This window comes from Arvicola amphibius, chromosome 3 (genome assembly GCF_903992535.2).
Source record: "Arvicola amphibius chromosome 3, mArvAmp1.2, whole genome shotgun sequence".
NCBI classification, from domain to species: domain Eukaryota; kingdom Metazoa; phylum Chordata; class Mammalia; order Rodentia; family Cricetidae; genus Arvicola; species Arvicola amphibius.
In genome coordinates this window covers 106,043,359-106,056,480 of record NC_052049.1, presented here as the reverse complement: position 1 = coordinate 106,056,480, position 13,122 = coordinate 106,043,359, and the positions used below count along the sequence as shown (strand labels likewise).

The window sequence follows — 13,122 nt, the reverse complement described above, 5'->3', positions numbered from 1 at the left end:
AAAGTTTACTACAGTTGGTATACAAAAAAATTGCAGTCATCACATAGAGCTGATATCTCCCTGACAAAATCATGTACACATGTACTCATAAGGGCTAAGAATCTACTTTTGTCAATAGGGCAGGTAATAAATAACAGCTCTATTGTAAATAAAGGAATGACTCTTTTTAACAAACTAATTTTGTATTGTGCCTGCAGTTTCTCCTATTTTAAGAATTTGCTCTTTTAACAGCATTCCATAGATTGAACAATCAAAAATAATCATGAAGACAGCAGCTCAAAGTTCTGTGTATCACACAGTTCATAGTTAAGCTGTCTGAATGTGGTAAGGATCTTTCTGTAGCAACATCTCAAGTCAGAAGAACATATGGAGGCTGAGTCAAGTCATGACACAAGGAGGAGAATGAGAAGTAGAGGGAGTCCACTCTTATTCGAAATCCTCTTTCTTTTTGAATCAGGTCCTGCAAGATCGTGCCCAGCTATATACAAAGCTGCTCTACCAGGCAAATGTATCCACTAATAAAATAGTGGCACGATGCTTAGGGAAAATGGTAAAACCTGTTTCATGAATGGATGTGAGGCCCACTCTGTGGGAAATAATATATGCCAGATAGTGCAAACCTGTTTTAAATCAAATATTTTGGGAAATCACAGGCCCTGGGTGAAATTTCTTACTGATAGTTTGCTAAATGAACATCTCATTTGTATTCACCATGTTTATGTTTATGCTCCTAGACTAGTATTACTCTCAGCTTTCATCAGAGCAGAGGATGAATGGTTAATGCACTTAATATAGTATCGTACAGTGTGGAATAGAAATGCTATAGGGTAAGGAGAAGATTTTATTAACTAAGGAGGGTTGATAAAGTACAGTATATGTAGTCATTTCTACTTTTGACTTGGCTAATCTTCCACCAGATTCTACTTGGTTATATTATAGATCAATAATACTAAGCTTACTATTAGAATAAAAACATCTATTAAAACAATTCAGTTTTCTGGTATCCTCTTCAATTTCTTTCTTCAAAGACTTAAAGTTCTTGTCAAATAGATCTTTCACTTTTTTGGTTAGAGTTACCCCAAGATACTTTATGCTATTTGTGGCTATCGTGGAAGGTGATGTTTCTCTGATTTCCCTCTCTGCTTCTTTGTTCTTTGTGTATAGGAGGGCTACTGAATTTTTAGAGTTGATATTGTATCCTGCCACATTACTAAAGGTGTTCATCAGCTGTAGGAATTCTTTGGTAGAGTTTTGGGGTCACTATGTACACTGTCATATCATGTGCAAATAACGAAAGTTTGACTTCTTCCTTTCCAATTCTAATCTACTTGATCTCCTTATGTTGTCTTATTGCTATTGCTAGAACTTCAAGTACTATATTGAAGAGGTATAGAGAAAGTGAACAGCCTTGCCTTGTTCCTGATTTTAGTGGAATGGCTCCTTTGTCGAGTGTCAGGTGTTCATAGGTTTGTGGGTTATATGAATCCTAGGATGTCTGGTTTGTCTCTCACTGTGCAGACTTCAATCTGGTTATGTCTCTCACGTAGCACCAGTAGCAACAGTGGTAGTACTGGTAGTAGTTGTCATCATATGACTGAAGCATATTTCTTTTGTATATAATCATCTATACTTCCTTATATTTCAAAAACAAATTTTTATAATAATTAGAGAGGTAAAACACTTGTCCTGGAAGTAAAAGAACAACCGTTATATCCCCAGAACAAATGTGTGAAAGCTGAGTGTGGTGGCATGTGCACTCATAACTAGCACTAGGAAGGCAGAGACAAGAATATTCCTATGAAGTCTTTGAATACCTAGTTTAGAATTATTTATGTACTAAAGAATAATGAAAGGTCTGGTCTCAAAAGAGGTGTGTGGACTTGGTTAGAAAAGTTATACACACACACATACACACACATACACACATATGCACACACACACACACATAATCAAGCAACTAGAACAAAGGATAAAAAACTAAATATTTTTGGTCTGTCTTTAAAATTATTTGGAAACATGTGCTCAGCTATGTTCATAGCAGCTTTGTTTGTCATAACCAGAACCTGGAAACAACCTAAATGCCCCCTTGACCAAAGAATGAATAAGGAAAATGTGGTACATTTACACAATGGAATACTACACAGCAGAAAAAAATAACAACATCTTGAATTTTGCAGGAAAATGGATGGAGCTAGAAAACATTATTTTGAGTAAGGTAACCCAGACACAGAAAGACAATTATGATATGTACTCACTCATTGGTGGTTTTTAAACATAAAGCAAAGAAAACCAGCCCACAAATCACAATCCCAGAGAACTTAGATAACAATGAGGGTACTAAGAGAGACTTACATAGATATTATGTACATGGGAAATAGAAAGCAGAAAAAGATAAGATCTCCTGAGTAAATTGGGAGCATGGGAACCTTGGGAGAGGATTAAGGAAAGAGGAAAGAGGCAAGAAGGGGAGCAGAGAAAAACGTAGAGCTCGATAAATATCAATAACAACTTACACTAAATTTGACAACACTTAGATGCAAAGTTTCAATAAAAACAGTATAATAGAGAATCTTTTGCAACACAAAAGTTTTATTTTTCTTTGATTACTGGTTTTAGCACAGTTGTCTTTTGGTCTGTTTCTTCAGAGAGAGAGTAAAAGAATGCAACCTCCTATTCTAGAAAAGAAATATAATAATTTGGGTTTGACCACGTGGAAGCCCAAAAATATGATCTACCCTAGAGAATTAGAAACAATGGAAATATTATTTGAACATTTATAAATGTTGTTTGTTCTATAAAGAAAGTCTTTTATCCAAAATCTGGAAAACTGCATGTAAAAGAATACTGAATGAAAGAAGGTCAGTTGTCTTATCTAAGAATAAATTCTGCAGTGAAAATCACTGATGCCAATGGCCAGTATCTTATCACAATATACAAATCAATAACAACTTACACTAAATTTTACAACACTTAAATGCAAAGTTTCAATAAAAACAGTATAATAGAGAATCTTTTGCAACACAAAAGTTTTATTTTTCTTTGATTACTGGTTTTAGCACAGGTGACTATTGGTCTGTTTCCTCATAGAAAGGGTAAAAGAATGCACCCTTTAATTCTAGAAAAGAAATATAATAATTTGGGTTTGACCATGTGGAGGCCCAAAAATATGATCCTATTTCCTCCTAGATACAGATTAGAGATTTCTGCTCTCACAAGGTTATTGACAACAGGTGTGGCTAATATCCAGGCCTTGTACTTCAGGAACTGAGATGTAGATCTCTTTCTACCTCAAACAAAAGCCTAAGGATCCAACTAAGTCCCTACTCTCTTGGGGAGATAACAATGGGGAGTGGTTTGCCTACAGAATGTTTGGTTTAAGGTGTAAGCATTATTAGTCTTATTCTAGCCACAGAATGTTTCACTTAGAATGTAGCATGCAACCTTCAGCTCATCTGTTCATTTCCTTGCATCAGGTTAATGCAATTTTTTTTTAATCCTACTCCTACCTTTTGGGGTAAGGGGAATCTTAAACAAATGGAAATGAAACATGGGCAATTTCAGTATTCACTGGATTTATTGAGTATTCACTGGAGGAATTGTAACTCCCTCCCATTACTATCGTATGTTTCTGTTTTATTCTTTTCATTCGTGTCCTTTTTCTCTTTGCTTATTTTTCTAATCCCCATGCTCCTATCCTAGTAAGTGCTATTTTGTTGAACCTAGTCCCTGACATGACCACAAAATTTTTTTCAAATTACTTGATTTATTTTTTTTTTTTAACATTTTGAGGTTCAAATTTTCCCAGCTGAAATAGAGGATCTTACTGACTATATATCTAATATATAGAATCAGCAAATAAAAGTTTAGAGATCAGAAAACTTTAATTGTCCTCGGATACTCTGACCTTCCGAAATGAATACGTCTCTATAATCAATAATTTAAACCTATCCTACTTAGTGAAGTCTAGAAATTTCATTAAACTTAAGGGCTTTTATTTAGGAGATTTGGATAGTGTGGTGCTTTAATTTTCAAAATTCATAACTTGAGTTTCAATTGTCATTTCTTTTTTATTCTTAAATCAACTTACTGTAGTGAATGCTTACCAAAGTACATGTGGGAAGTCAGAGAACTCTGGGAATCTATTTTCCTTCCCTCTTGTAGGTTCTATGAACATAGGTCATCGGTCATGGCGTCAGGTGCCTTTAACTGAGGAACCTACTCACCTGTCCACTATTTTATTTCTTTATTTCACCCAAATATAACCATTCTCTTCCCACATCCAACATCATTAACATATGCCAGTTGTAGACTGCAACTTTTCTCAAAACTTTGAAGGTGGAAGGCAAAGCAACGTCTCATAGAACAGATATGCATTTACATTGACATGTATATTCTAAACCCTGATAGAGAGGGACCTCATATATTCTGGTTCTGTGGATGTTAGGGCATCACAGAATACAGTTAAGCTTCCTTTTTTTCCTATACTGTCATTCTAAAATATCAAACACATTAAAACATTTCAAATTCATGTTTTCTATTGTTTTTATAAAACATCTGACTTTTTGAGCTGATTGCCTCCAAAATATCTTAAATCACAACAAAAAGAGCCACTAAGTTATTTTCTGGCACAAAGTAAATCAGTATTTACTTCCTGGAATGATAATTGAAGCTCATCTAAAAACAAAGGCAGTCAGCTTTTTTAGTTGAGTTTTGTTTTTTTCTTCATATTACTGACAAAAAGAAACTAAATAATAAGAGGGCATCCTTTTCTTGACACTTTTCATTAGAATAACTGAGACATCTTAATGATAAATATTGCTGCATATTAGTATACTATCCACATCATAAATATATATGAAGAATATATAAAATATATATGAGAATGTAATGTGATTTTTGGTACAATGATGAATATAAAGAAATATAAGAAGAAAGCTCAGTGTTTACAACAGGAAAATGGGTTGTATTCAATGGTCTTTGTGGAATTTTGTCTATACCTGAGATATGAACTTTGAAATTGAATAATGGAAATTAAAATAAAAATAGTATCATTTGTAAGTTCAGTGGAATATAATTAAAGACTCTGACACCCTATTCATTAGGAAAATATTATCTTAGCATTTGCTTGATACTTTAATGAATAATCAATCTTTCCTAAAAGAAAAATTATCAATAATGACAATAAAATGCTTTGGATTAAATCTCTTTAGCATGTTAAATCATTTGTACTAAATGATGAGAAGAAAGGAATAGCTATTATGAAAAGTCAGAATATAACTAATAATTGCACAATAAAATAGGAAAATGTATTTCACCTAAGATTTTAATAAAAAGGTAAACTTCCGTATAGCTACAGACATGTAGAGAAGCTATTTCTACCATAGTTTCCACCTTCTGAGGGTTTTTCTCAGGGCCATTTTTACATCTTTGTTCCTCAAGCTGTAGATTAAGGGATTCATCATGGGAACCACATTTGTATAAAAGACAGAAGAAATTTTTCCTTTATTCATAGACCTAACTGAGGAGGGTTTAAGATACATAAACGCACCAGATCCAAAGAATAGAGAAACAGCAATTATGTGGGAACTGCAGGTGCTAAAGGCTTTGGACCTACCCTCAGCAGAGTTGATACGGAAGATGCTGGAGAGAATAAAACCGTAAGAGATAAAGATGGTGATGCTGGGCACAATGATATTGATGCCCGCCACAATGAAAACCTCCAGTTCATTGACATAGGTGCTGGTGCAGGAGAGCTGCATCACGGGAAGAATGTCACAGAAGTAGTGATTGATGATATTTGCATCACAGAAGGTCAGTCTCAGCATGCATCCTGTGTGAGCCAAGGCACCAGAAAATGCCATCAAGTATGAACCAAGCATTAGGTATGAACATATTTTAGGAGACATAGCAATATTATATAAGAGTGGATTACAGATGGCCACATAGCGATCATAGGCCATTGACATTAACACATAACACTCTGAAATAACAAAAAATGAGTAAAAATAGAGTTGGGTCATACACCCTGGATAAGAGATAACATTCTTATTTAGTATGAAGTTCAGCAACATTTTGGGTGTGAACACTGAAGAGTAACAGAGGTCTATCAAAGACAAATTAAAGAGAAAAAAGTACATGGGGGTATGAAGATGTGAATTCAGTCCAATTAGAATTATCAAGCCCAAATTCCCCATCATAGTCACCATATACATTACAAGAAACAGGAAGAACAGAGGGAGTTGGAGATTTGGTTGGTCTGTTAAGCCCATCAGGACGAATTCAGTCACAAAAGACCTATTTCCAGTAGCCATTATTCTCCTATTGGAATCTGCAGGACAGCATGTTATACTTTAAGACAATTTAGCTCTTTTCATATTTTATCTCATCCCACCAATGTATAGTCACTGGAAATTTTCAAATCTACTCCAATTTCAAACTGTAGAATCAGCCTTTCTCATGACTGTGAGTGCCATAGAGTTTCACTAATTACAGTTTCCAAGTTAGGCATTCAATGTACCTTAGTTCCTTAAATCCTGAAAAAAGGATGGGTCATTTCATGTAAACATGACTGTTCACAAACCAAAGTATAAAGATGGTGTGGGTGGACAGAAACACCTTTATCTCATCTCATTGTTTCTTCTTTTACTTGATTAACTTGCTTTCTAGAAAAAAAAACAATAGAAGCTTTAATAATTAGTGTTGTCCTCTGTTTAAATTAGTGGTAGAAAAGGAATCAAAATATTTTCAAAGTAAAGAAAAGTAAGGACCCTGACTATAGGCAGAGTTACTAACTACTGTTTGTCACAGAATTCAACTTTAAAAGTTTTTCACTTGTTGAAGGAATTTATTTTTACTGTATTTTAAAAACATCTCTTCTTTGTATCTGGAACATATTTATGTCAGTTTTACTTATTTTTCAATGTTTAATAAATAGGAACGAAATGAACCTGTCATATGTCTGACATCTATTTATCACAAAAAAAGGCATTGTGGTATGTAGCATTCATAAACTCACCATTGCTGAACCAGGAAACACTGGTGTTTCTGCATTGTTGCTTGAAATGAAAATTCCAGGATTCGTGGCTTGAGGCGTTTGTTGTTACTAAAATTTGTTTTGCAAAGTTCCTTGAAAATATTTATGATCTGTAGCTTTGATTTGCTAATTATGATCTTTCACTACTTTTTTATAACAGAATAAAAGTCCTCATATTGGTCTAGTTGTCACATATAGTATGGAGAAGTTTCTGTGTAAATGGAATAATATTAATATAATATATCAGACTTTCAACAAAATAAAAGCTTGTTATTTCTCTTTCCTTGAGAACAGCATCTTGGTGTAAGAAGGGATTAAAAGGATTTTATTTACACCTTGAATGAAGATCTGTCTTTAATTCCTAAGGGACCCACAATTTTTCTGAAGTATTTCATTCACCCTTGGGCTTGTACAACTCCCAAGACAAATCCAAAACATAGTCCCATCTCTATATTGTATTCATATCTAAAGGAAAATATATTGCATTATCTCATTTCTTCCCATATCCTAAATAGAAACATTCTACATGCTCTTCTTCTATATTTCCTACTTCTTTTTCTGAAATAATTTAGTAATTTCAGTAGCTTAAAATAGTCTTTCATTTAATACTTCACTTTATAAAATTTCCTCCTTCAAAAGTTTTTGCTTTTACAGTGATTAGAAATTGCAACCTGAAGTTTGTCCAGAGAATTTAATATAACTATTTTAAATTAAATACCTTTCCTTTGTGTCCACAATTTATGAATTAGTGATGGTGACTAAGAGCACATATTTTATCAGATTGCTTTGACAACTAAATGAAATACTGTTACAAAATTTGTGATAACACGGCGGCACATTCAAATACCTAAAACAACACAAAGTATTGCTATTGCTCTTTTCTGTCCTCTATAACCAGATGAAGACACTATTTCTGAAGAATACATATTGACTAAAGGACATAGAGAAATGAATCTTGAAAAGAACAAGAAGTTTCTCTCTATCTCCTTCCTGCCTCTCTCTCTCTCTCTCTCTCTCTCTCTCTCTCTCTCTCTTTCTCTCTTCTATCCTAGCTAACTTTTGTGATGGTCAGGAACACAACATAGGATGATAATTTTTAAAAAAGATATTAGTTTATCCATTGATGGACCCTGCATAGAACACCAGCCTGCAAGGCAAGATGTCCCTGCTGGTGCAATAATGGAAAAACTGTTGAATGGTGTATTAGTCAGTGTTCTCTAGAGTCACAGAATTTATGGAATGTGTGTGTGTGTGTGTGTGTGTGTGTGTGTGTGCCTATTTGTCTGTCTTAGTTATTGGTTTATTGCTATAACAAAACACCATGACCAGAAAGCAAGTTGGTGGGGGTGGATGCTTTATTTTTCTTAAACTTCACCATTGATGTCCACTGGAGGAAATCAGGACAGGAACTCAAACACGACAGGATCCCAGAGGCAGGGGCTGATGCATGGGTCATGGAGGGACACTGCTTGCTTGTTATGGCTTGTTCAACCCAGCTTCTTATAGAACTCAGGACCAACAGTCCAGAGATGGGACCACTCACAATAAACTGGACCCTCCCACTTGGATCACTGGATGAGAAAATGCTTATAGCTGGACCTAATTGTGATATTTCTTCAACTGAGCCATTTTCCTCTGATGACTCTAGCTTGTGTCAAGTTGACACACAAAACAGGACAGTAAATGTGTGTGTGTGTGTGTGTGTGTGTGTGTGTGTTCATGAGTATGGGAATCTGAATGACTTACAAGTTTCAGTCCTAAGATGGCTAACTGTAAATATAGTAGTTTCTCAGTCCCATGAGTCTAGGTGCTTAGCTGGTCTTTTTCATACGCTGGAAGTCTGAAGAAGTAGGCTCCAATTCCAGTGAAGGAATCAATATGCAAACAAAGCAATGACAAACAGGAAAAGAATGAATAATCCATTCCTTCTTCAACTGTCTTTATTGAGGCTTAATGGTTTGTCTTCCTATCTCATATCTCGAATAAAGGTGACAGTGATCCAACCTCAAGATTTGTATAAAAACCTGTGCCTTCCAGCTTCAAGATCCAAATCAAAAGCATGCTATCTTTCTGCCTCAAGATCTGGATTATGTTTTCCCTCTCATTTCTAGATTGCAGTTCATTCCAAATACAGTAAACTAAGCAACCAAGATTAGCCATTAAGAAGCTTGTAAGCAATTGCTCATTTTATTGAGTTTGTGCCCTGTTCCACAGGAGATATTTCTTATATGGTACTATAAACATAGCTAAAACCATGGGTAGGTGGACTATAATCTTAGGGGAAATTTATTGCTAACAATTTATGCTTATTATGCTTACTATATTCCTTATATAAATAGTAGTCGGTTATTTTCATTTATTATATAAATAAGTAGTTGGTTACTTTCATAATATATATTCTATTATATTAAATATATAATAAATATAATCTATTATAAATATATATTTTCTATTTATTATGAAACCATCATGGCCTACAAAATATTTATATCTATTTCCATAGATTTGTACTGCTCTTAAGTTTGGTCAAGAAACTTAACCCATAGTGATCTGAAAAGGCAGGGAGTTACTTCAATTTTTTTTGTATATGTGGAGGTTTGCTTTGTTACCAAGTATGTGGTCAATTTTTGAGAAGGTTCCATGTGGTTCTTAGAAGAAGTTATATTCTTTGTGTTTGAGTAGAATGTTCTATAGATGTGGATGTCTGTTACATTCATTTGATTCATGACATCTGCTAGTTCTCTTATTTCTCTGTTAAGTTTCTGTCTGGTTGACCTGTCCATTGACAAAAGTGGAGTATAGAAGTCTCCTACTGTTAATGTATGGGGTTTATTATGCAATTTAAATTTTAATAATGTTTCTTTTACATATGTGGGTGCTCTTTTTTAGGAGCATAGATATTCAGAATTGAGAGTATATATTGATGGATTATTTCTTTATGAGTATGAAGTGTCCTTCATCTCTTCTGATTGATTTTTGAAATCTATTTTGTTAGCTATAATTATAGCTACACCTGCTTGTTTCTTAGGTCTATTTATTTGGTATACCTTTCCCCAACCCTTTGCTCTGAGATAGTGTCTCTCTTTGAGTTTGAGGTGTGTTTCTTGTATACAGTAGAAAGCTGGATCCTGTTTTCATATCTATTCTGTTAGCCTGTGTCTTTTTATAGGTGAATTGAGTCAATTGATATTAAGAGATATTAATGACCAGTGGTTGTTAATACCTGTTATTTTTCAGTCATAGTGATTGTGTGTTTTTATTCTTTGTTTTTTTGTTGCTGGGGGTTATCTGTTGCCTGTGGGTACAGTTAGCTTCCTTGGGTTGGGGTTTTCATTCTAGTACTTTCTTTAGGGCTGGGTTTGTGGCTCTAGGGAAACAGTGAGTGGAGAAAGTCTATTGGCAGCTCACCAGGCTCTCTGGCAGTTTAATAGGCGGAGTGAGTTTGAGCGAGGGGTCAGGATAGAATGTAGAGTTGTGGAAGAGACGTTATGAAAGGATGGTCTGTAGAATCAACAGGACACAGGGGCAGGAGCAGAGGGAAATAAATTAGACGGGAACCTGTTACAGGGCTTGAAAGTAGCCAGGGACATTGGATCTGGATGAACATAGAGTGTGGAAAAGATCTGAAGGTAGCTTATTTGGTCTTCTGGCATGTGTGATGTGTGATTTAGCAGGCGATGTCTCCCTAAACTGGAGCCTGGTACACAATGATGAGGATGGAACGGAGGCCAAAAAGGGATGATTTGTGCGTTCCACAGAAGAAAAAGAGTCAGGGAGGAAGGAGGAAGAGAGGCTGAAGCTTTTGTTCTGTTGTAGTGCTATAAAGAATTCCGAGGGAATGGATTGGAGGAACAAAGAGAGTAGAGAAAGATTTGGGGCAGCTTACCTTGTCTTCCCCAGATTTCTTTTACCCTTTCTTGGACATCAATGTGTCCTTTGGAAATTCCAGTGCTTTCATAATCTGGGTGTTTTTATTGATTAGCCATTTTTTTACAATTCACATTACCACTGTAAATAATATGTATTTGACCCTCTTTTGTCAATCAGCTGTGTTATATTTATTTCACAAATATTAACCAGCAGATGAGGAATATAAGTATTATGTAATAATATAGAATCCTCCTTTTTTTAGAGAGAATTCTTTCAGGTTTTCTGTATTCAAGTGACACTGCCTATGTCATGCATAGCTGTTACTACTTTAATGTGTGATGTCTAATTTTTTTCAGTAAATTTCTTAAGAGGGTTTTTATAACATTGTTAAAATATTTCTGCATCTGCTGAAATCACCATAATTGTTTTAGCCTCATGTTTTTCAATATTCTAATACTGACTGTGTATGATGAACAGCCTTGTGCAAATTAACTTGATTATGATGTATGATGTTTTTTAAATGCCATTGAGCAATTGGCTTTAAAATATTTATGTATTTATCCATTTTTAAATTTCTGGTTGTATCTTATCTGGTTTTTATATAGGCTAAAGCTGTATTTATAGGACCAAATTGAACATGTTGTTACTCACTATTTATGGAAGAGTTTTTTAAATTGTTGGTATCAGTTGTCTCTTGAAAGTATGGGAAAATTCCACTATGAGGTAAATTGTCCTGCAGTCTTATTAGACGGGAGAATTTTATTAGTGCATCAGTCACTGCACACTACTTGTCATCAATTGTTTCAGATACTTGCTTATATGCTTTATTGCACAATTTCATATATCATATACAATAAAAAAGACATAAATTTCTTACAGATTTTCATAATAATTTATAGCATAATATCTCCCAAGCACTTATTTAACGATGCTTTGGCTTTCACTGGTAGCTGAGATAATATGTATTTTTTCCAATTTCTGTTAAGTTCTGTTTACCTTTTGTTTGCTTGGCAGAAAGGTTGATAATGTTATTAATTTTCTAAACATATGTTGCTTCTGCGACACATTATAGTGTTCTTTTATTTATCATCTTATGAACTCAGTTCAAATCTTAATTATGGCTTACCTACCTCAACACTTTGCTTTTGATAATTTTCTGGCTAGTGAAAATGATATGATACTATTACTCTACTGTAGAGTAACATAAGAACTTAGAACACATTGAAGGTCAGTTGGGTTCTGTTTCCACATTTTGGGGGTCAAATCTGTTAAGTATATTCTAGGATCCACAGATCGCTAGGTCTGGAGCTCAGTGTGCAATGTTTCTCTAGAGTCCTCTACATCACCAGGTTAAACTCTAGCATTGTAAACAAGCAAGGCGAAAGGAATTCGAGTCAATGATTACAGAATTTTTTTTCTAGGATTTAGTAGCTAAGTCATTTAATTTGGTGATCATTTTATTTTCTTGTAATTCAGTTTTATGTATAAATTTGACCTAGTAAGTAATCAATGTGTTTATGACATTATAAAATGTTTAAAAAATACATTAAACTAAGCCAAGTTTTTTTTTTAAGAAATTAATTCTTAATAATTTGGACTTATGGATTTTTTGCTACATTCTTACATATAACTTGTAATTAGGTGAACAATTTATTAATAATCATGAAGAGTAGAGATAGACTAAAGAGTGAAAGAATACACATTTCTTGAAAGAAAGGATAATCTATATTATGCAAACATGGAAAAACTGTTAGTCATTATGATGATTTGAATGCAAATGGGTTCCATAGGCCCTTAGGAAGTATCACTACTAAGAGATGCAATCTTATCTGAGTAGATAGGGACTTATTAGAGGAAGTGTGTCACTGGCATGGGCTTTGAGGTTTTAGAAGTTCAAACCAGGCTCAATAGCTCATTCTTCCTTCCTGCTGCCTGTGGATTCAGGCACAGCTGCCTCTCAGCTACTCTCAGCTACCTCTCCAGAACAATATCTTCATACATACTGCCGTTTTCCCACTATGGTGATAATGGGCTAACCCTCTGAACTGTAGGCAACTATAGGCAACTATTATTTTTCATAATAATTGCTGTGGTCATGGTATCTCTTCACAACAATAAAACTCTAACTAGGATGGTTATAATTTCAACTAAAACAGTTGAACTGTATATCATTAGTTAAATTAATAAATCAATAGATAAACTTATTTTACAAATGAAAG

General features: G+C 34.4%; 1 protein-coding gene across 2 annotated transcripts; it reads right to left on the bottom strand.

Annotated features, from left to right (window-relative positions):
* Positions 1 to 5,375: 5,375 nt before the first annotated feature.
* Positions 5,376 to 12,900, bottom strand: LOC119809510 (olfactory receptor 145-like). 2 transcript variants are annotated; one of them, XM_038322335.1, is made up of 2 exons: positions 12,890 to 12,900; positions 5,376 to 6,318 (listed from the first exon to the last, which is right to left on the bottom strand). In XM_038322335.1, the coding sequence occupies exons 1-2, from the start codon at positions 12,898 to 12,900 to the stop codon at positions 5,376 to 5,378; spliced, it is 954 nt and encodes a 317-aa protein (XP_038178263.1). The 2 variants fall into 2 exon arrangements, with proteins under 2 accessions (XP_038178263.1, XP_038178265.1); XM_038322337.1 differs by lacking the exon at positions 12,890 to 12,900 and having other exon boundaries at positions 5,376 to 6,323.
* Between the last annotated feature and the right edge of the window lie 222 nt (positions 12,901 to 13,122).